Source organism: Umbelopsis ramanniana (assembly GCF_025399195.1).
Source record: "Umbelopsis ramanniana AG unplaced genomic scaffold K450scaffold_11, whole genome shotgun sequence".
Taxonomy (NCBI): Eukaryota; Fungi; Mucoromycota; class Umbelopsidomycetes; order Umbelopsidales; family Umbelopsidaceae; genus Umbelopsis; species Umbelopsis ramanniana.
The window spans coordinates 71,200-88,106 of record NW_026252097.1 but is presented as its reverse complement, the minus strand read 5'-3'; the positions used below and the strand labels follow the sequence as shown (position 1 = coordinate 88,106).

Below are 16,907 nucleotides of genomic sequence, written 5' to 3'. Positions count from 1 at the left end.
AGCGAGAATGTGCAGAAGGAGTATGCAGCCTTGCAAGCAAAATATGACAGTGGCCTAGCTGAGCTTTCGACCGTCAAGGAAAAATTACACCAAGTAGAGCAACAGCTTCGTGACGCTGGAGAGTTGGAAGCCAAGGTTACAGATCTCACCAGCACTATTGACAACCTTAAGGCTATGATGGAGACCGAAAGACAAGCGGTGGAAAGCGAGAGAGCAACGAATGCCACGGAAATCAAAGCAAAGTTAGAGGAGATCGCAAGTCTTGAATCAGAGAAGCTGGCACTGCTTTCAGAGAAAGAAGAAGGCAGCGAGCGCCATAGTCTTCTCACAGCCGAGCGGGAGCAAGCTGCAGCTTTATTGCAAAAAGTGACACAAGAGCGTGATGAAATTTCTGCTTGGAAAGCTGAGCAGGAGACTCTTTCTCAGCAACAGCAAAACGCACACGAAAGTGCTACGAAGGAATTGAGCATCAAGATTGAAGAACTGAATAGCCTGGTTGAAAAGCACAAGAACGCTGAACTTTCCGCAGTTCAATCAGCTACCGTCCTTCAAGGCAAAATCTCAACGCTTGAAGAGACCATCAAAACTCACGAAACGAAATGCAAAGAAATCGAAGAGTCTCTTACTTTTGCCAAAGAAACGATACATCAACGAGATTCACATATTAGCGAGTTAGAACAGAAGGTCGAATCTATCACTAAAGATTTAAATGCATCAACGCAACGAGCCACCAAATTGGAAAAGGATAGGTCTAATCTGACAGAGGAGATAAATATCTTCAAAGGTCAGTTATCTGAGCTCACTGATCAACTCATTGCTGCACAGCAGAACGTCAAGGAAACCGAATCTTCTTTAAATGAAAAATTGGACAAACAGCGTCAAGAGTATCAAACTAGCATCAATGGCGTCAAAGAGCAACTTGCTGAGGCCACCAGGAAAGAGTCCGAGTACAATGATACACTTGCCGAGACAAAGCAACAACTCAAGCTTGCTCAGGATGAACTAGAAACAGCTCGAAACGCATCAAATGGATTGCAAACCCATTTGGATGAGCAGGTTTCTTCTCTCAAGAAGTCTGAGGAAGAGTGTAACACTCTCAGAGCAGCTCTAGCGGAAGCTAAGGGCGTGTCATCTAAGCAAATTTCAGAACTACGTCAACAAAGCGCAGATGCACAGAAAGAGGCAGATGAAAAGAAAGTGAAAATCAGCGAGCTTGAGAAGCAACTAAGTGACTTGGAGAACATAAAGCGAACCGAATCTGATCAACTTCAGAGCCATTTGGATGACGCTCAGAAGAAACTAGAAAACCTTGGACAAGTCCTTGACAACGCCAAGAAGGAAATCGAAGAGCGTTCTGCATCGATAGAGAAGTTACAACAAGGCCTCGAGTCGGCTAGTTTGCGCAACAAGGATTTGGAAGAGAATGTATCCAAGCTTTCCAGCGATTGGGAAAATGACAAGGAACATTGGAATTCTCTTGAGGGTGAATTGGTAGGTGGATCTCAAGATGAAGTGGTCTTTTATATGTGTAATGATGTATGCTAACAATCTCTTACTACAGAAACGGATCAAGGATATCAATGATAATCTATCGAAGGATTTGGAAAGTCGAAATAAGCAGATAGAGGAGATCAAGGTCAAAGAGAGCCATCTCAAGATGTTGAATAAGGTGAGCAAAAACATAGTATGTTGTAAAGACAACCCGTAACAGACTCCCTGATTTTGTTTATTATTTCAGACACTTCAAGAAGAAATCCGCAAGTTCTCCAGACCCAATTATGCTCCTAGCAATCATACATCTCCACCATCCCGGTCTGACTCTCATATCGGATTGTCTGAATCCTCTCCTCCTTCAGCTAGAATGTCACTTAATATACCAAGGAATGCGTCAGCCACTGGGACACCGCCAGAAGTTAACATTGAATACTTGAAGAACGTGTTTATCAAGTTTATTGAGGACAAGCGAACAAGGGTGAGTTAGAGTAATATGCCATGAATCAGTAGATTTCACTTTAACTTATTCATTTTCTGCTAGGCGAGACTCATTCCCGTTATTACAACTATGCTAAACTGTACTCCGGAAGAAACACACCGACTGCAGTCAAAAGTTTAAATAGATCCTTACTTTCCACCTGTACAAAATGTCGCTAATAAAGATCATTCCAGTCCTTGGATACAATTATGTTACAACGCATCAAAGTATGATTATAAGCAGTCTTTTATATTTACAGGTGGTACTAAATTAGCCCTTGTCATCATATGTAATCTATTGGTATGGCGATCGAGCAAAGGTCAGTCTGCTATAACCCACGACGTGGCACATCCAGCTGCAACCATCCTGGGATTGGCGAGCGACAAAGCATAGGGCGCAAACACATCCGCATCAGTGGTAGCGCAGTTGCCGTGTTCATTCCAGCCCCATGCATACACAGCGCCGTTGGATATACATAGCACATGTTCCGACCCGCAGATCATGTCCTGAGCTGTACTTGGTTGTTGCAAGCGAACAGGTTTCCACGCCAAGTTGACCGGTTTGTCTCGCCATCCATCTCCCGTAGCTTCAATGCCCTTCAGCTGTCCATGATCATTTCTCCCCCAACCCCATATTTCGTGGGTGTCTGTGAGCACAACGGTATTATGCCATCCACATGAAATATTGACTGCTCGTGCAGGCAAAAGACTGAGCGTTGGCTGGTCTGATCGATCCCGTTCTAATGGATCGAATTTGCCGAGTTGACCATATTTGTTGAGCCCCAGGGTATATACTTTTCCAGCCCCATCCAAAAACACAGAGTGCGTTTGGCCGCAAGCGATTGCAGCTACGTTATCCTGGAAAATGATAGTCGGTAAGACGGACTTCGTTTTCTTGTCATGAAATGCAGCCGTGCCGAGTTGACCGGAGCTATTGGAGCCCCAACCCATAGCCACACCGTCTATGGACAAAGCAACCACATGTCGGTAGCCACATGCAATAGTGGCAATTCGGTTTACGCCTCTGATGGCGACGGCCATGTTTGTTTTGAAGAGCTTATCATCGTGACCAAGCTCTCCGCGGTTACCCGCGCCTAGCGAGTACGCTTGTCCAAAGTTATCGACAAGGATAGTGAAAGACCAGCCGCACGCAACATCTTTCCAGTTTTTTCCAGCTAACGTTTGTGATTTCTGAAAGGTGCTGGAGGTCACGTCAGCACATTGACCTTGACTATTATCGCCACAGAAATAGATGTCGCCGTCGGTTGTCAGTAATGCTGAGTGGTTACCACCTGCCGTTATTTTGGCTATGGAAGAGTCCGGAACGTTCAAAGAGCACTTCTCTGGTATTCGAAGATCTATGTCGTGACCAATCCCTAGCTGACCATTGCCATTGGACCCGAAGCAATAAACTGGCATATCTGCTGAGTAACTGCGAAAGTTAAAAAGCAAGACATCCTACTTTTTGACACTTTTTTTAATCCCCACGTTGTTCTCCCAACTAACTCCCAATTGTCAATCGTTACAAATGGCTGCACCTTTGCAAAATCTCAAAGCCTTGATCGGTAAGTGGGATCAAGTAGTCTGTACTTTAGCTTTATTCGTATTCATACTCCTTTCGTTCGCTATAGTCGGTACTGGTGCTGTTGGCTGTATATATGGTTGGCGTATGTCACAAACTGCAGCTGTGACAACCGTATGTCGCTCAAACTATGATGTAGTTCGTCGTGATGGATTCGCTATAAAATCAAAAAAGTGGGGTGAAGGGACATTCCGACCATTTTCTGGTAAGTGTTGGTTCAATGTTTTCGGTTCATATCAATCTCCTATTTCTGATACCTCAATCCAGTCATAAAGAATACCAGTGAAGCTGCAAAAGACGAATTTGATTACGTTGTTGTGACCATGAAAGCACTACCAGACATCGTTGACTTGAGCCAAATCATTCGTCCAGGTTAGAGATATATAAGCATACTCGCTCGTTGATGATATAACTCTGATGAACTGACTGGCCCGCTCTCAAATTAGCCATCACTAGCGGAAAAACCACCATTGTTCTTATCCAAAATGGTTTAGGCATCGAACAACCTATTGCAGATGCATTCCCATCCAATCCACTGCTATCCGTTGTCGCTTATATTGGAACTTCCCAAACATCAGCCGGCAATATTGTAATGATGGGAGACGAGCATCTTCTGATGTCACAATATCCCAAGGGCGACGAGAAGAGTGCCAAAGCAGCCGAAGAATTTTTAGAACTTATGAAGGCAGGAGGGGTGACCATTAAACAGATTCCTGATATCAATCGCATTCGATGGCAAAAGCTTATTTGGTAAGGACAGAGGGCTTAAATAAATTACCCTCGAGTAGCGTACTAATATACCAAATTTAGGAATGCTTCTTTCTCTGCCGTATGCGTTGCTACGAACCTCAATACCTCGCAAGTACTTGCGCATGAACCTAGCGTCACTCTGGTCAAGCATATCATGGAGGATGTTATTCGAGCAGCCAATTCATATGGACATGGATTTGACGCAGAGCATGAAATTGCACAAATGTTTAAGAATACAAACTCTGTTGCTAGCGATTACAGGCCAAGTATGCTCTTGGACTCAGACCGGGGACAACCAATGGAGGTTGAAGTCATTATAGGAAATCCTCTACGTCTCGCTCAGAAGAATGGAGTGAGTGTGCCATATCTTGAAAGCATATATTCCATTTGTTCTGCAATCAATGCTAGCAAACAAGGAAAAATCAAAGTTGAAGCCAGGATTTAAAATTCAATAAATACAATGTTCAGAGTCTCAGCAAGCAGAAATTTCAATTTGTAATTGTATTAAAGTTGCCGAACAGGCGGTGTTTGTGCCTGACTTTTTATGCAGCCATCAACCTTGACACAATATAAATACCGACGCCGTTTCTCTCCTTCTTCTGTTTAACCATGAGTGAAGATATCGGAAAACCTAAAGTGCTTATTGGTAAGCTTCATAGCTCGCTCGACTGACTGTTACCCTGAACTTACTCATTCCCTTTAGTTGGAACTGGCGCCCTGGGATGTACATATGCATGGAGATTGGCACAGAATGCCGAAGTAATGACAGTTTGTCGCTCTAATTTCGACGTGGTCAGCCAACATGGATTCACTATCACTTCAGCCAAATGGGGAAGTGGCGAATTCCGACCTACAAAGGGTATGCACCTGGCTTAATTTTCGCAAAAATGTCATTGTTCCGTTATCGTGACTGACTCCTTAACCAACTCAGTGTTCCGCACCACCAGCGAAGCAGCCGAAGTAGAGTACGACTACATCATTGTTACAATGAAAGCTTTACCCGACGTGTATGATGTTGGAGAAATTATTAGACCAGGTACAGAGAGCAGCACAACCTTTTTTTTTTTGGCCGGGGTTGCCGCATAGCTTATTGATGCAACTTGCCCTATTGTAGCCGTGACGATCGGTAAAACATCCATCGTCCTCATTCAGAACGGTATTGGCATTGAGGATTCTCTGGCTGAGGCATTCCCTAACAATGTATTGATATCTGTCGTGGCATATATTGCAACATCCCAAATTTCTCCTGGAGAGATTAAAATGATGGGAGACGAAAACCTTGTTATGGCAGAATATCCGGTATCAACAGAGAATGGAAAGCAGCAAGCCGATCGATTGATGGACCTTTTCAAAAAAGGGGATGTTTCTATCCAAACCGTACCTGATATTGAGCTGCCGCGATGGCAGAAGCTTATATTGTGAGTAGCTTTATAACGATGGCAGCTAGTAAAATGATGTTAACGGTTTATATTATACTAGGATTGCTCCTACAGCTTCTCTATGTGTCACAACAGACATGGATACGCACGGAGTGATTTCCAACCCTATGACAGCGGAATTGTTCAAAAATGTAATGCAAGACGTTGCTAGGGCCGCCGTCTCTTACGGATATGAATTCGATGTTGATGAGCTACTTGCGAAACAATACAACAGAGTAGCCAATATTGGACCTGGATATCGACCATCTATGCATTTGGATGCCATACGAAACCAGCCAATGGAAACTGAGGTCATTCTCGGTAACCCGGTACGACGAGCCAAAGCTAAGGGTATTAGTGTTCCTTACCTAGAGACAATGTACACTATATGCGCCACCATGAATGCCAAAAAACAAGGAAAAGAAATTAAATAAAAGTGCAAAAGTTGGTAACTGTCAACATATTCATTACGAGGAGCGAACGTCAAGTGGTGAAAGTATGGGAGAAAGTGATTGTTGTTTTATGGTATAAATGTAAGAAAATTAAAAGGTATTGATCTCGGAGTCACAGTATGTTACTGTGCAAGGACGGGACCTTTATAGGTGTAGCCTTCCATATGTTTGCGATATATCTTTGCTCTCGAATTCATGCCCCAAAGTTGCTTGGCTAATGTCCAGGATGGCCAGACAGAAGAGCGTTTCTCTTGATTTTCAGCTGTTACGCGAATGTAGTGGTTGAGGTAAGAGATTTTGACCAAAGCGGTGAGCGACTTCTGTCTCCAGTTGATGGAAGGCATTTTAGGGTTAGGATCCAAATTATTCTTCAACTCATTAGGCAAATCTGGCTTCAAAATGAGGGCAGTTGCCATTCCGATCATAGCGACACCGCTCTCAATCACCTTATCCATTACAGCTCTTCTGGTGATACCTCCAGTTAACATGATAGGCATGGTAGCAATTTTTGAAATCTCCTCGGCAAAGGTGAGGAAATAAGCTTCTCGAGCAATAGTGGATGCGGCTTTACTTTCTTTGTCGTTGCTCATTGCTGCGTCAGGACCCATAATAACAGGTGATTCGAGGTTGCCGCCGGAAAGCTCGACGAGATCAATTGACATGGTGTTCATTTGCTCAATGACCCACTGAGCATCGTCGTTATCAAAACCACCCCGTTGAAAGTCTGCAGAATTGATCTTAACGGCAACGCAAAAACCGGGCGAAACGGCAGATCGAACACTCTTTATGACCTCAAATAGAAGTCTCGCTCTGTTTTCCAGAGATCCGCCCCACTTATCTTCGCGCTTGTTGCTAAGAGGCGAAAGGAATTGACTCAGTAAGTAACCATGGGCAGCATGGATCTGGACGCCTTGAAATCCTGCTTTTTCGGCAAGCTGGCTGGTCGTCTTAAATCGTTCGATGACTTCCAGAATTTGTGCTTCCGTAATTTCGTGAGCAACAGCAAACATACCCGCGTTACTCAAGGGTATGGCCGACGGTGCTAGTGCAGTTTGTCCCAAATTGTAAAACATTTGTTTGCCAGGATGGTTGATTTGGAGCCAGAAGTGATTTCCTCCCACTGTGCCGACTTTAGCCCATTCTTTAAACATATCGAGGTTGGAATCGTCTTCAAGAACAACATCGCCAGCTCCTCCTACGGCGCGTCGGTCAACCATGATATGTCCCGAGAGAGTCAGTCCAGATCCTCCTTCAGACCATGCTTTGTAAAGTTGAAACAGTTCTTTGGAGGGATTTTGATCGTTATCTGCCAAATGCTCTTGTGTAGCAGCTTTTGCAATGCGGTTTGGTATAACAGCGCCATTCGGCAATGTTAAGGGTGTAAAGATAGTTGTCATATTTGAAGGCCAATCACTAATTTGGTCGTGATTGACCACCAGCAGTTTTTATACTTTTGTAGGAAAAAAAATTAATAATAAAAATTCGTTGAAAGTTCTTTCGTCGGTATCAGAAAAATTTAACCAAGTGTCTGAAAGGCCACGCAATGCTTACCTTATTTAGTCAGAACCGTCCTTTCCATTGGAGTATTGTAACCATGTCAAGTTCTTCATTATCGATAAGTTCGACGGCCTTTTAGACTGCTGTCATCGATATTTGCTTCAGGTTGTGCTCCTGTACATAATTCGCAAGGCAAGGCATCCGTTGGACTTGTCATACTTGAAGTGTTGGCTTGAGGCAATCAGAGCGGCCATTAAAGTACAAAATGATTGTATAAGGGCCGCAAGCGTATCACCGCAAACGTTTGGTTTTACGATACATGATTTGCCAGGTTAGACCTGAACTGATCGTAATAAAAATTTCAACAGGATATTGGTATTCAATAGGCCAACCATTTTTAATTGCTTCATAGCTGAGCTTAAGCAAAAAAGCGAGCTTGCTTGGTTTTCATTTAGGCATGTCAAGGCTATTTTTATGTACAACGTCATGCTGTATTCGTGTAAGGCCCCCACTTAATTCATCGATTTTTTTTTAATATTACTGAGTGGCTATCTGTCTAGGTTGTAGGAACCAAGTTATCGGAACAAGTACTCATCGATAGTTTTACGGTCCTATGCACACAGCTACCATTGTATCATTCTTTTTCGATGTAGGCTAGAGTACTTTATATATCATCTATCAAAAAAATATGTAGGCATCTCTCATTCCATTCCAGATGGAAAGGTATCTTATATAAACAGTTATATCACTGTGTTGCTTGAACTTTACGCCTCCAAACATCTCCTTGGTATGAATACCACTTGCTGGCAACCATGGGATGGCTCCGGCTGAGACCTCGAAAGGCACTTTCACCATATACAGGGTATTGGAGTAACTGCTCCTCCTTTACATCTGACTGCACATCCTTGGGTCTGCTGGCAAGTAGGTATTCAGGCACCTGAAGTACTGGAACTTGGGTTGCAACGTTTGGATTGAAGAATACTGGCAATGACAATCGGTCTTTGCCGGATGTGTTGTTGAGAACTCTATGGACAGTGGCAACATAAGTCTTTTGTGTCATGCGTTCAAACATCTCGCCAATGTTGATTACAAGACATCCTGGCAAAGGCTTTGCATCCTGTAGGGATATAAGACCCACGTTAACATAAAATGCTTTCAAATCAAGCGACATGTTAAGGAAACTTACAATCCAAACACCATCCATGCCCTGAACTTGAAGGCCGCCAACATCATCTTGCAACAGTATAGTCAAACATCCATAATCCTGGTTATGTCTTGTTAATGCAACATCATTCACTTGGTATCATCCCTGAATAAAGCAGCACCCACCTTATGTGGTCCAACACCAAGACCATGTTCATGCGGTTTATCCGTTGCGTGGCCCATAGGAGGGTAGCGGACCACTTTCATTCTGACGTGAGGTTCATGTTCGAACTTGGCAAAATGGTTTTCGCCCAAGTCCAAACTGATAGCGACGGCTCTCATCAACGTTTTGGCGATCTCGCAACAAGCATTCATATATTCCTTGATGGTATCCTTGAATCCGGGCACATCTGGCCATTGATTTGGACCTTTGAGGCCAAGGTATGCGGGAGTTTCGTCGGTCATATTTTCAGCTGGTACCTCCATACCATAGTCTATCTGTTCTCGATTGTCCTGTTTGAAATTGGTTGTCTCCGCTCCCAAACGCTGGTATCCTCTAAAATGCGGAGAATTGATCATTTCAATCTTCAGTTTTTCTTCCAACGGTAAGGCGAAGAAAGCCTTTGCCTGTTTCAAAGCTTTATCTTGCAGTTCAGGCGTCAAAGATGGTGCATTCTTGAGGTAAAAGAATCCATATTTCAGAACAGCGTCTTGCAAGTTGTGGACGAACGCTGCCTTGTCTTCAGGTGAGTTGGAAAGAAACAAGCTTAGATCGAGGATAGGTAGCGTGGCCATTATTTTAGTTCCAAGTCAAGAAGCGTTGTGCGAGTTTATGGAGTGCAGCAGCAATTTCAAAGTTTTTATTTCAATGGCGCAATCTCACACGCAAATTTGTATTGGTACGCGGATTTTCTCACAATTGTTTTGAAACAAAAGCTACTTCTTTGACGTCGCAAGTGCAAAGAGTTGCCAATTTATCATCACGATGTTTGCGATCGCGACGCTAGGCGGTATTATTTTATGATGAAAACTTTAGTAAATGGGTTTCGGTATTCGGTTGATATCTTTTGTAGAACTTAAGAGTGTATTAGGCTTGAGCTGGGCATAGATCGCGCACTCCATTCAGCCGAAGCACATTAAAATGGTAAATTAGAGACGCCTGAACAGTAAATAGACATAACTTCCACTGCTTCATCGTCATAAACAGATGCCATACATTTGTCGCAATCAAAGGTCTATAGTGTTAATCGCTATATAACACAGCATCCTCATAAAATTTGTTATACTCCTTTTTCCACCAACATCTAGCATAAACCCGCTACCAATGTCACCGTTACAGCAGCGTCTGTGAAGCACTTTCACACGACAGCCTTGGATAAAGGCTACGTGGTTCCCAAAAAATTGCGATAGTTTTCGATTGATATTATATTCTTTTTTTCGTCAAACGGTATGAAAGTGTGTCTTTAAGTGAAAAATTAAAAAAGAGATCTAATCTTGCTTGAATTCGCCAGTCTTGAATTGCTTAGACCACTGCAAAAAATATGGGTCAGTACGAGAATATCGTAAGCCGAGAAATGCTCGGTACTTGTTCTTACCATCATGGAAGGAATCCAGCGAGTGGGTTCTCGGTGTCTCCATTCCTTGTCTGCGGAGACTTTCCAGATGGCTGCAAGGGTGACGGCCATACCGATGGCGGCAACTGCAGTGTTGGACTTCCAGGTCTTGGGTCGCGACCACCAACCACCAGAAGGTGACCTATAGTAGGAAAAAATGCCGTAGGTTTAGATGAATGGGTTGACATGGAATGCTTTTGAACAACTAGTCGTATAATTACCAAACTTCCTTGGGATAAGGGAAACGTTGAACGGCACCCTGTGTATAAAAATATCAGTCAGTCATTCAGGCTGTTAGTTGTAACTGTTTGCACGTTGATCGACTTTCGTACCATATTTGAACTGTATTGACGAAGGTGTTTGAGAGGGCCAGTTGATTTTGATGATGTCAAACAAAATACATATCACGTGATAATAAGTCATGTGATCTTCGAGTGAACGTGTTTTTGATTGCATAGCATTAACGAGGCCAAGCAGTTCGCAAAAGATAAAGACTGCAGAGCATCATCTGTTTTCAGCCGAGCTTTACGTATTATGAAATGGGTTGAACATGAACTGAAAGAAAAGAGAAGGGACCTAGGTAAATATTGTAAATTGGTTACCAAGGCCGATCAAAGAAATGTCATTGTGTATTACATGTATACCACTTTGATACGACGAGCAATATCTAAGACATAGCGGCTTGCCGCATAGTTAAAAAAAAAGGAAGAGAATGCTGTGATATGAGATTGATCTCGAGGTTTATTAAGTAATTTGGCATGGGTTTCGCTGCATCTATTGGACGACGTTTTCGAATCATTGTACTGATGGCTTTTGCTTTTCTATGGTAACACCAGGGACGTATTGAGGGTGGAAGAGTTTCTTTATATGAAAAAGAGTGGGTCAGAGAGAGAACAAGGGATATTCATTCAATAACAAGTACGATAATTACCTGGGCGTCCGCGTATGCGACACCGAAACCCCATCCAGTGGCGATAGCAATAGGCCACGTTCGCTCTAACGTCAAAGTTTACTCAGTATGGCTTGCATTAACAAAGGCGATTCGTCCAAACTTGTACTTACTTTTGAACAAAAGGGCAGAGGCAACAATACCAACGCTGAAGCCAATTCCGGTTTTAACAACAAAGTTGGATATGGTTTGATCCCACTGTGCAAAGCAATGCGTTAATCAAGCGTGAATTGTAAAAACGTTATTATCCAATGAGCTTACTTTTTGTGCGAGAATGTCCTCGCTAGCGATTCTGGGCTTTGAAGACATGATGCTACAAGTGTTTGGCTGTGAAGGTTGAATTCAAGAAAAATTGATGCTTTGACCCTTGCCGCTTAGCAGAGGAATTTTGCCGATCACGTGCCCCATTAATGACATTGCCAGCCGGTTAATCAAGTCTATGGCTGCGCGTTCTGCCTGATACTCACCGTGTATAATGCAATTTGATGGTATGAATCTACCTACTACCGTTTCATTTAAAAAGGGTTTGGATTCCGTAACCTGCTCTAACGATGTTAATTCATTCTAGTCTAAACGGAAAGGAGCTAAAGGCAAGGCAAGCCAATCGAAGGATGCGATAGCGTTGGCTGAGATAGAGCAAGGTAAGTGAGGAAATACATGTAAACGAAAGGATCCTAAATGTCAATTAAGCGTATTTCAGTATTTCAGGACTTTGATCCTGGTGAGACGGGAATACTGGAGCGTGAAAGTGCCATTGAAGCAATCGATGTGCTTGGTGCTCCAGGAGGGAAAAAGCTGGTCGAATTGATGGACCCTGAAAACAATGGGTTTATTACGTATGAGAACTTTTCAGATATTGCTCTGCGTGCTCTGGTGAGGTTTACAGTGAATTCAAACGAGTTTTATGGACCATGCATAGTAATCGTGCTTTCATACCTGGTGCATTAGAGGGATCAAGGTATGGATGATACCGTGCAACAGGCTTTCGATTTGTTCGATAAGGAGCACAATGGCCAGTTCACTTTTGAAGCCTTCAAAAAGGTTGCAGGGACAGTGGGTGAAGACTGGAGTATGACAGAATTAAGAGAAATGTTTGACATCGCGGACAAAAATCAAGATGGGTTCATTGACCAGAGTGAGTTCATGGATGTCATGGAGAAAGTTGGACTTTCTTAGACCATCCAGCGGAAGATATGATTTATAGATTACAATTTTACAACTTCAACAACTTTACTCTATTCTGAAGTCCAAGCTTTTCAAACTTTTCAATGGCATCGTTGACGTCAATAATATTATCTATTGTGTTATCGATTAGATCGTTGATTTGCCAATGATATATTTTAAAAGTAAAGAATAAACTTACCAGCATTTGCAAGCTCAGGGTAATGGGTCATCAAATCTGAATGCGCTTTGGTGACGACGTATTCTTTTCGCAGAGTAACCAAGTCTTTCAATTCAGACTGATCTTTGGATTCATTCTATGGAACAATATTGAGCTTAGTCACTTCAATAATGCTGCATTTTATGGTATGTAGCAGGCTTACCTCCAAGGGAACAGACAGCCATTGCTTATCCTGTGATAATAAAGAAAGAGAATTGATCGCTGCCAAGTAGCTCTTGATTGACTGATCTAATGCGTTTGGCGCCTTCAGATTTTGCTGGCAGCGTTTAGCGAGCATGTACATAGACAACGCCGCTATATGTCATATTGGTTAGTAGGATGTCCTCTGTGTTGTTCAGCGGAAATACTGTATACATACCAGGACCATAGTCTCCCGCGTAGACGTAAAAAGCATACAAATTCTTCGAAAAGTCCACTTGAGACTCAGGCACAGGTACTTGCTGTCGCTTGGCTTTCGACACAAGTGCTTCCTCCACTTGGGTTCGTAGACCAGATAGAGGAAGACTACAAATCAATCCCAACTTGTTGTTTTCCGCAAGCCAGTTGACCAAGTATTTGGCAGTATCCGATCTCCTATTATTATTATGTTAGTTCCGCCTTCTGTGCGTCTGATATTTGATTATCATACCTTTCCAAATCTTCTATTGATGACATGGCTGTAACAGCTCCTTCGATATCCTGTTTTAATAGATAGGCCACAAACACTCGGTACCATAAACCACTCGTAGATCCCAGGTGTTGCTTATGCCCGTTATCCTTCTCCTTAAGAATCGGTTAGCCTTTTTTCTTTGATGGCTGCAACTTCAGTCACTTTAGATGTCAAAACGCTTACCTTGGTTGACTCATGTACTGCTTCGATAGATGTTAGAGCCAGTTTACTGAATCTGATGATTAGATCAGCTTGTGAGTGCGCAAACACAAAGGCCGAAACATGGATGTAATATTCAATCAAGGTGTCGCACCCATGCGGTAATAATTGTTGAAGAGATTGTCCAACGCTACTTTGGGGTTGATGCTCGTAAAAGTCATCTACTGACCTTGTTAGTACCATGGACTATCAACAATATGAGACCTTTTCCAGCACTCACCAAATCCATTCGCAACTCGCAAGAAAGCATTTTCGGCATCCTTAGTCTGACCGAGACTTGTCCAACATTTGGCTTGAACGAAAAGGATAGCATCTGACATGGGCAGGCATTGCAAGAGAGCCAACGCTAATTTAGGTTGGCCAAAGGATTCCAGGCAATTGGCGATATCAACAACTGAGGCATTATTGAACTGGCCACTTGCTGGCAGAACATTCAATTGCCGAATCAAATGTCGAGCAGCACGGGTCACAGCGCCTTCAAATGATCCATATTGCATGTATACAGGATATTGACGACTGACGAGTAGATCCATCAAACCGGATGTGTGGGTGTGAGAATGGTCGTTGGAGACAACAAACGGCTGAAGGCTGTCTCGAGCAGCATTGGTTTCCACAGAAAAATGCGCCTCAACGTCTCGATCCAATGGTTGGTTGCACATCCATTTGAGCAGGGTATAGGCTTTTAAAGCATTATGACAGTCTTCCAATCGTTCAACAGTATTCTTCATGACCGTCTGATTTCCATCTAAAGCCAGTAAGAAAGCAAGTGTCACAGCGGTATTTCTTGCAACGTTATAGCGTGTGGTCACCAATTGATGGGTAGCGTTGGTGACTACAGAATCTGTCATGGCTGAAGTCTTGTCGCCAGACACCGCGTCCAAACACGTATCAACCAACGCATCCAAAACAAGGCTCACAGTCTCATCCAAGTCACGACATTCTCTTAGCTTTGTCATGGTCAGTTTCTTGTCATAGTCGGACAGTGTTGCTGTTGAAATAAACCGATTGTAAAGTTGATGGCCGATAGCGTCAGCAGTCGGTGTGCTGTTATCTTTTAGCAACGTTTGTTCCAACCACACGTCAATATCTGCAACGGCTTGTTCGCCAAGGTGATCGATGAGGGAGGCCATGGCATCCGCAAACAAGACGAGGCCAGAATCGAATTTTCCGTTGTTGACCAATTTCTTGATTTGGACATCGTCTTCATCGAACACATTATGTTCCAATTCAGACGGAAAGAAGCTTTGCTGGTGGAGATCGTCTTTGAGTGGAGAAAAGTGGTGTTGTAGTATTTCAAGCTCATCCAGAGTACGGGCGGCGGCGTAACCATCGTGTCTAGTAATAATGAGGGGAGCTGAGATATCAGAAGATATCGCTGACTGTGGAGCTGAAATTCCTAATGGAATAGATTCAAAGTCTTCAGCGCTACAGCACAATTGGTAGAAAGATTCCCATTCACGCTTTACGTTTGGTTCGTAGCTTTCATCGTCGTTCTGTTTCTCGATATGTGCTGCAACCAAGTCGCGAACATACTTTTGTAGCGTTGGCCGGTCATCATCACTGCTGTTACCAATGCTTGTAACTTCATGCTCCTCTCTATCTTCATTGTCAGTCAGAAAATCATCTTGCAAAAGAGTTCTTTCATGAGGATCTACAGTTCCAACATAGACCATCAGAGCTTTTCTTATGGTCGAGTCACTGAATGCGCCAGGAGCAAAAATGTTCTTGAGGAAGGTTTCGGGCTCATTTTGATGTTTATGGCGTTGCACGGCTACTCGTGAGCTTGTACTATCAGGAAGCACGGTTCGCCATCGAACACGAACAGGAATGGCACTCTCGCTAAATGGATCATATTCGCAGCCGACATTAAATATGGTCGCTGTACGAACGATAGAATCAGGCTGAGTGTCCCAGACTGTCCAGAGAGTTGCATCATTCTGTTCAATAGTCATGTCGAACCCAGATAGCCATTCCTTGGGTTGATAGTTGCTTTCCACCACATGCACAAGCTTCAGTGATCGAATATCACCATCTTCCAACACTATTTGATAAATGGCGAAACAGCATTGCTGTTCAGATTGTACATAGACCACAGCCAAAATGATATCATCATTAACACGATAAAGCCGTAAATGATTTCTAGGCTCGGTGTCGAGGTCGGGCTCATGGTTCTGAGAGCGTGGTGAAATGTGTGGCGCATCCACAATGGATCCCGGTAAAGCATCGCGAATGATATCTACTCCACTTTCGACAAGGTTCTTGTCTTGATCAAAACATGGCAAAACTGCAATAGCTTGTGAGCATGTATAATTGTGTCCGCTTATCCAAACTCTGAGTCGTCGATCTCTACAAATGACCGCAGCTACGATGGCTGATGATTTTGAATTTCGGGATACTGTTTCCAATGCCAATGCTATTGGCTGAGGTGAGGCCTGGTGATCTGTATCGCCAATATCACCGAAGAAATTTGATAGCAAGGGAATGGAGTTCAAGTAACTGAGTGCATTTTGTCTCGGAGTAAAATCTTGCTGAGCAATCTCATAGCTTGAAAATGGATCTATGCATGTAATTTAATTTAATGAGATACGTTCATGGAGATAGGGATATTGCGTCTGGTACACCTAAAAAATTACCTTTATCTCTTTTTCCATTGCTTGAATCATATAGATATATCAAAGACCCATTCTCACAAGCAATTATTACTTGGGTACTAGACACGATGCCGAATGTGATGGGAACAATGTGTCTATCCAGCTGTTGAAGCGAGTAAAATTTTCCGGACAAAGGTGTGAGAAAGACGTTTTCCAAGGTTAGTCGCATACGGACGAGATAGTTGTTTGTTGTCAAAACATAGCACCACAAGTTTTCTGAATCCTGCGAGAAGCGGATGACGGGAAGTAGCGTTGCAGACAGTCGTATTTGAAGGCGAAGATTCCTTGGGCTGCTGAAAGGCTTTCCTGCATCAGAGCTTTCCGTCCAGTTAAGATATCTTAGCTCGAGAACTGTGTTTGCATCGGTCAAGCGAGCGTGTACGATAGCAGTGTTGTCTTTTAGACGGAAAACAGTCGCTGCCGGAGACGGTTGGTGTTGTGTAGGCTGAATGGGAGAAGGCGTTGTTGGAATGTCTATAAATTTGATGTCGACATTGTGGGGTGAAGTATAACTCGATAAGTTCGAGTGAACCGTTTGCAGCCAGTGCATTTCGAGTAGTTGTCGCCAGCAACTGTGAGTTTCCGCAAGAAAGCAAAATTTCGTGTGTTGC

General features: G+C 43.2%; 8 protein-coding genes across 9 annotated transcripts; 3 read left to right on the top strand and 5 right to left on the bottom strand.

Annotated features, from left to right (window-relative positions):
• Nucleotides 1-2,200: 2,200 nt before the first annotated feature.
• On the bottom strand, nt 2,201-3,680 carry K450DRAFT_228857 (uncharacterized protein). The gene has a single exon (XM_051586998.1). The coding sequence runs from the start codon at nt 3,388-3,390 to the stop codon at nt 2,293-2,295; it is 1,098 nt and encodes a 365-aa protein (XP_051447072.1). The 5' UTR covers nt 3,391-3,680; the 3' UTR covers nt 2,201-2,292.
• K450DRAFT_269523 (uncharacterized protein) lies at nt 3,500-4,748 on the top strand (the record flags this gene model as incomplete). The annotated part of the gene is made up of 5 exons (XM_051592928.1): nt 3,500-3,536; nt 3,603-3,758; nt 3,821-3,925; nt 4,000-4,303; nt 4,364-4,748. The coding sequence occupies 5 exons, from the start codon at nt 3,500-3,502 to the stop codon at nt 4,746-4,748; spliced, it is 987 nt and encodes a 328-aa protein (XP_051447071.1).
• Nucleotides 4,749-4,857: 109 nt separating this feature from the next.
• Nucleotides 4,858-6,195, top strand: K450DRAFT_228850 (uncharacterized protein). Its single transcript, XM_051586997.1, has 5 exons — nt 4,858-4,949; nt 5,007-5,162; nt 5,235-5,339; nt 5,418-5,721; nt 5,783-6,195. Exons 1-5 carry the CDS (start codon nt 4,913-4,915, stop codon nt 6,153-6,155), a joined length of 975 nt encoding a protein of 324 aa, XP_051447070.1. The 5' UTR covers nt 4,858-4,912; the 3' UTR covers nt 6,156-6,195.
• A 1-nt stretch (nt 6,196) lies between these two features.
• Nucleotides 6,197-7,598, bottom strand: K450DRAFT_228848 (uncharacterized protein). The gene has a single exon (XM_051586996.1). It carries the CDS (start codon nt 7,568-7,570, stop codon nt 6,296-6,298), a length of 1,275 nt encoding a protein of 424 aa, XP_051447069.1. The 5' UTR covers nt 7,571-7,598; the 3' UTR covers nt 6,197-6,295.
• An 817-nt stretch (nt 7,599-8,415) lies between these two features.
• On the bottom strand, nt 8,416-9,608 carry K450DRAFT_278450 (uncharacterized protein; the record flags this gene model as incomplete). The annotated part of the gene is made up of 3 exons (XM_051593296.1): nt 8,416-8,787; nt 8,857-8,934; nt 9,000-9,608. 3 exons carry the CDS (start codon nt 9,606-9,608, stop codon nt 8,416-8,418), a joined length of 1,059 nt encoding a protein of 352 aa, XP_051447068.1.
• A 556-nt stretch (nt 9,609-10,164) lies between these two features.
• On the bottom strand, nt 10,165-11,714 carry K450DRAFT_228845 (uncharacterized protein). 2 transcript variants are annotated; one of them, XM_051586995.1, is made up of 7 exons: nt 11,637-11,714; nt 11,489-11,573; nt 11,358-11,422; nt 11,231-11,287; nt 10,648-10,685; nt 10,409-10,568; nt 10,165-10,343 (listed from the first exon to the last, which is right to left on the bottom strand). In XM_051586995.1, the coding sequence occupies exons 1-7, from the start codon at nt 11,682-11,684 to the stop codon at nt 10,302-10,304; spliced, it is 495 nt and encodes a 164-aa protein (XP_051447067.1). In that variant the 5' UTR covers nt 11,685-11,714; the 3' UTR covers nt 10,165-10,301. The 2 variants fall into 2 exon arrangements, with proteins under 2 accessions (XP_051447067.1, XP_051447066.1); XM_051586994.1 differs by lacking the exons at nt 10,165-10,343; nt 10,409-10,568; nt 10,648-10,685 and having other exon boundaries at nt 11,139-11,422.
• Nucleotides 11,715-11,820: 106 nt separating this feature from the next.
• K450DRAFT_228840 (uncharacterized protein) lies at nt 11,821-12,773 on the top strand. The gene is made up of 4 exons (XM_051586993.1): nt 11,821-11,863; nt 11,944-12,016; nt 12,076-12,248; nt 12,324-12,773. Exons 1-4 carry the CDS (start codon nt 11,861-11,863, stop codon nt 12,549-12,551), a joined length of 477 nt encoding a protein of 158 aa, XP_051447065.1. The 5' UTR covers nt 11,821-11,860; the 3' UTR covers nt 12,552-12,773.
• On the bottom strand, nt 12,456-16,877 carry K450DRAFT_228838 (uncharacterized protein). The gene is made up of 8 exons (XM_051586992.1): nt 16,279-16,877; nt 13,866-16,202; nt 13,610-13,809; nt 13,406-13,539; nt 13,136-13,350; nt 12,920-13,071; nt 12,739-12,853; nt 12,456-12,671 (listed from the first exon to the last, which is right to left on the bottom strand). The coding sequence occupies exons 1-8, from the start codon at nt 16,844-16,846 to the stop codon at nt 12,589-12,591; spliced, it is 3,804 nt and encodes a 1,267-aa protein (XP_051447064.1). The 5' UTR covers nt 16,847-16,877; the 3' UTR covers nt 12,456-12,588.
• Nucleotides 16,878-16,907: the final 30 nt, after the last annotated feature.

Excerpts from the sequence above, each read along its gene's own strand:
- K450DRAFT_228850 (XM_051586997.1), top strand. The coding sequence starts at position 4,913 with ATGAGTGAAGATATCGGAAAACCTAAAGTGCTTATTG. Across the intron at positions 5,340-5,417 it reads TGGAGAAATTATTAGACCAG|CCGTGACGATCGGTAAAACA; the intron begins GTACAGAGAGCA and ends GCCCTATTGTAG. Across the intron at positions 5,722-5,782 it reads CGATGGCAGAAGCTTATATT|GATTGCTCCTACAGCTTCTC; the intron begins GTGAGTAGCTTT and ends ATATTATACTAG.
- K450DRAFT_228857 (XM_051586998.1), bottom strand. The coding sequence starts at position 3,390 with ATGCCAGTTTATTGCTTCGGGTCCAATGGCAATGGTCAGCTAGGGATT.
- K450DRAFT_228838 (XM_051586992.1), bottom strand. The coding sequence starts at position 16,846 with ATGCACTGGCTGCAAACGGTTCACTCGAACTTATCGAGTTATACTTCA. Across the intron at positions 13,351-13,405 it reads TCAATAGAAGATTTGGAAAG|GAGATCGGATACTGCCAAAT; the intron begins GTATGATAATCA and ends TAATAATAATAG. Across the intron at positions 12,854-12,919 it reads GGCTGTCTGTTCCCTTGGAG|AATGAATCCAAAGATCAGTC; the intron begins GTAAGCCTGCTA and ends ATTGTTCCATAG.
- K450DRAFT_228845 (XM_051586995.1), bottom strand. The coding sequence starts at position 11,684 with ATGTCTTCAAAGCCCAGAATCGCTAGCGAGGACATTCTCGCACAAAAA. Across the intron at positions 11,574-11,636 it reads AGGACATTCTCGCACAAAAA|TGGGATCAAACCATATCCAA; the intron begins GTAAGCTCATTG and ends TGCTTTGCACAG. Across the intron at positions 10,569-10,647 it reads CCTTATCCCAAGGAAGTTTG|GTCACCTTCTGGTGGTTGGT; the intron begins GTAATTATACGA and ends TTCCTACTATAG.
- K450DRAFT_228840 (XM_051586993.1), top strand. Across the intron at positions 12,017-12,075 it reads GTTGGCTGAGATAGAGCAAG|TATTTCAGGACTTTGATCCT; the intron begins GTAAGTGAGGAA and ends AGCGTATTTCAG. Across the intron at positions 12,249-12,323 it reads ATATTGCTCTGCGTGCTCTG|AGGGATCAAGGTATGGATGA; the intron begins GTGAGGTTTACA and ends CTGGTGCATTAG.
- K450DRAFT_228848 (XM_051586996.1), bottom strand. The coding sequence starts at position 7,570 with ATGACAACTATCTTTACACCCTTAACATTGCCGAATGGCGCTGTTATA.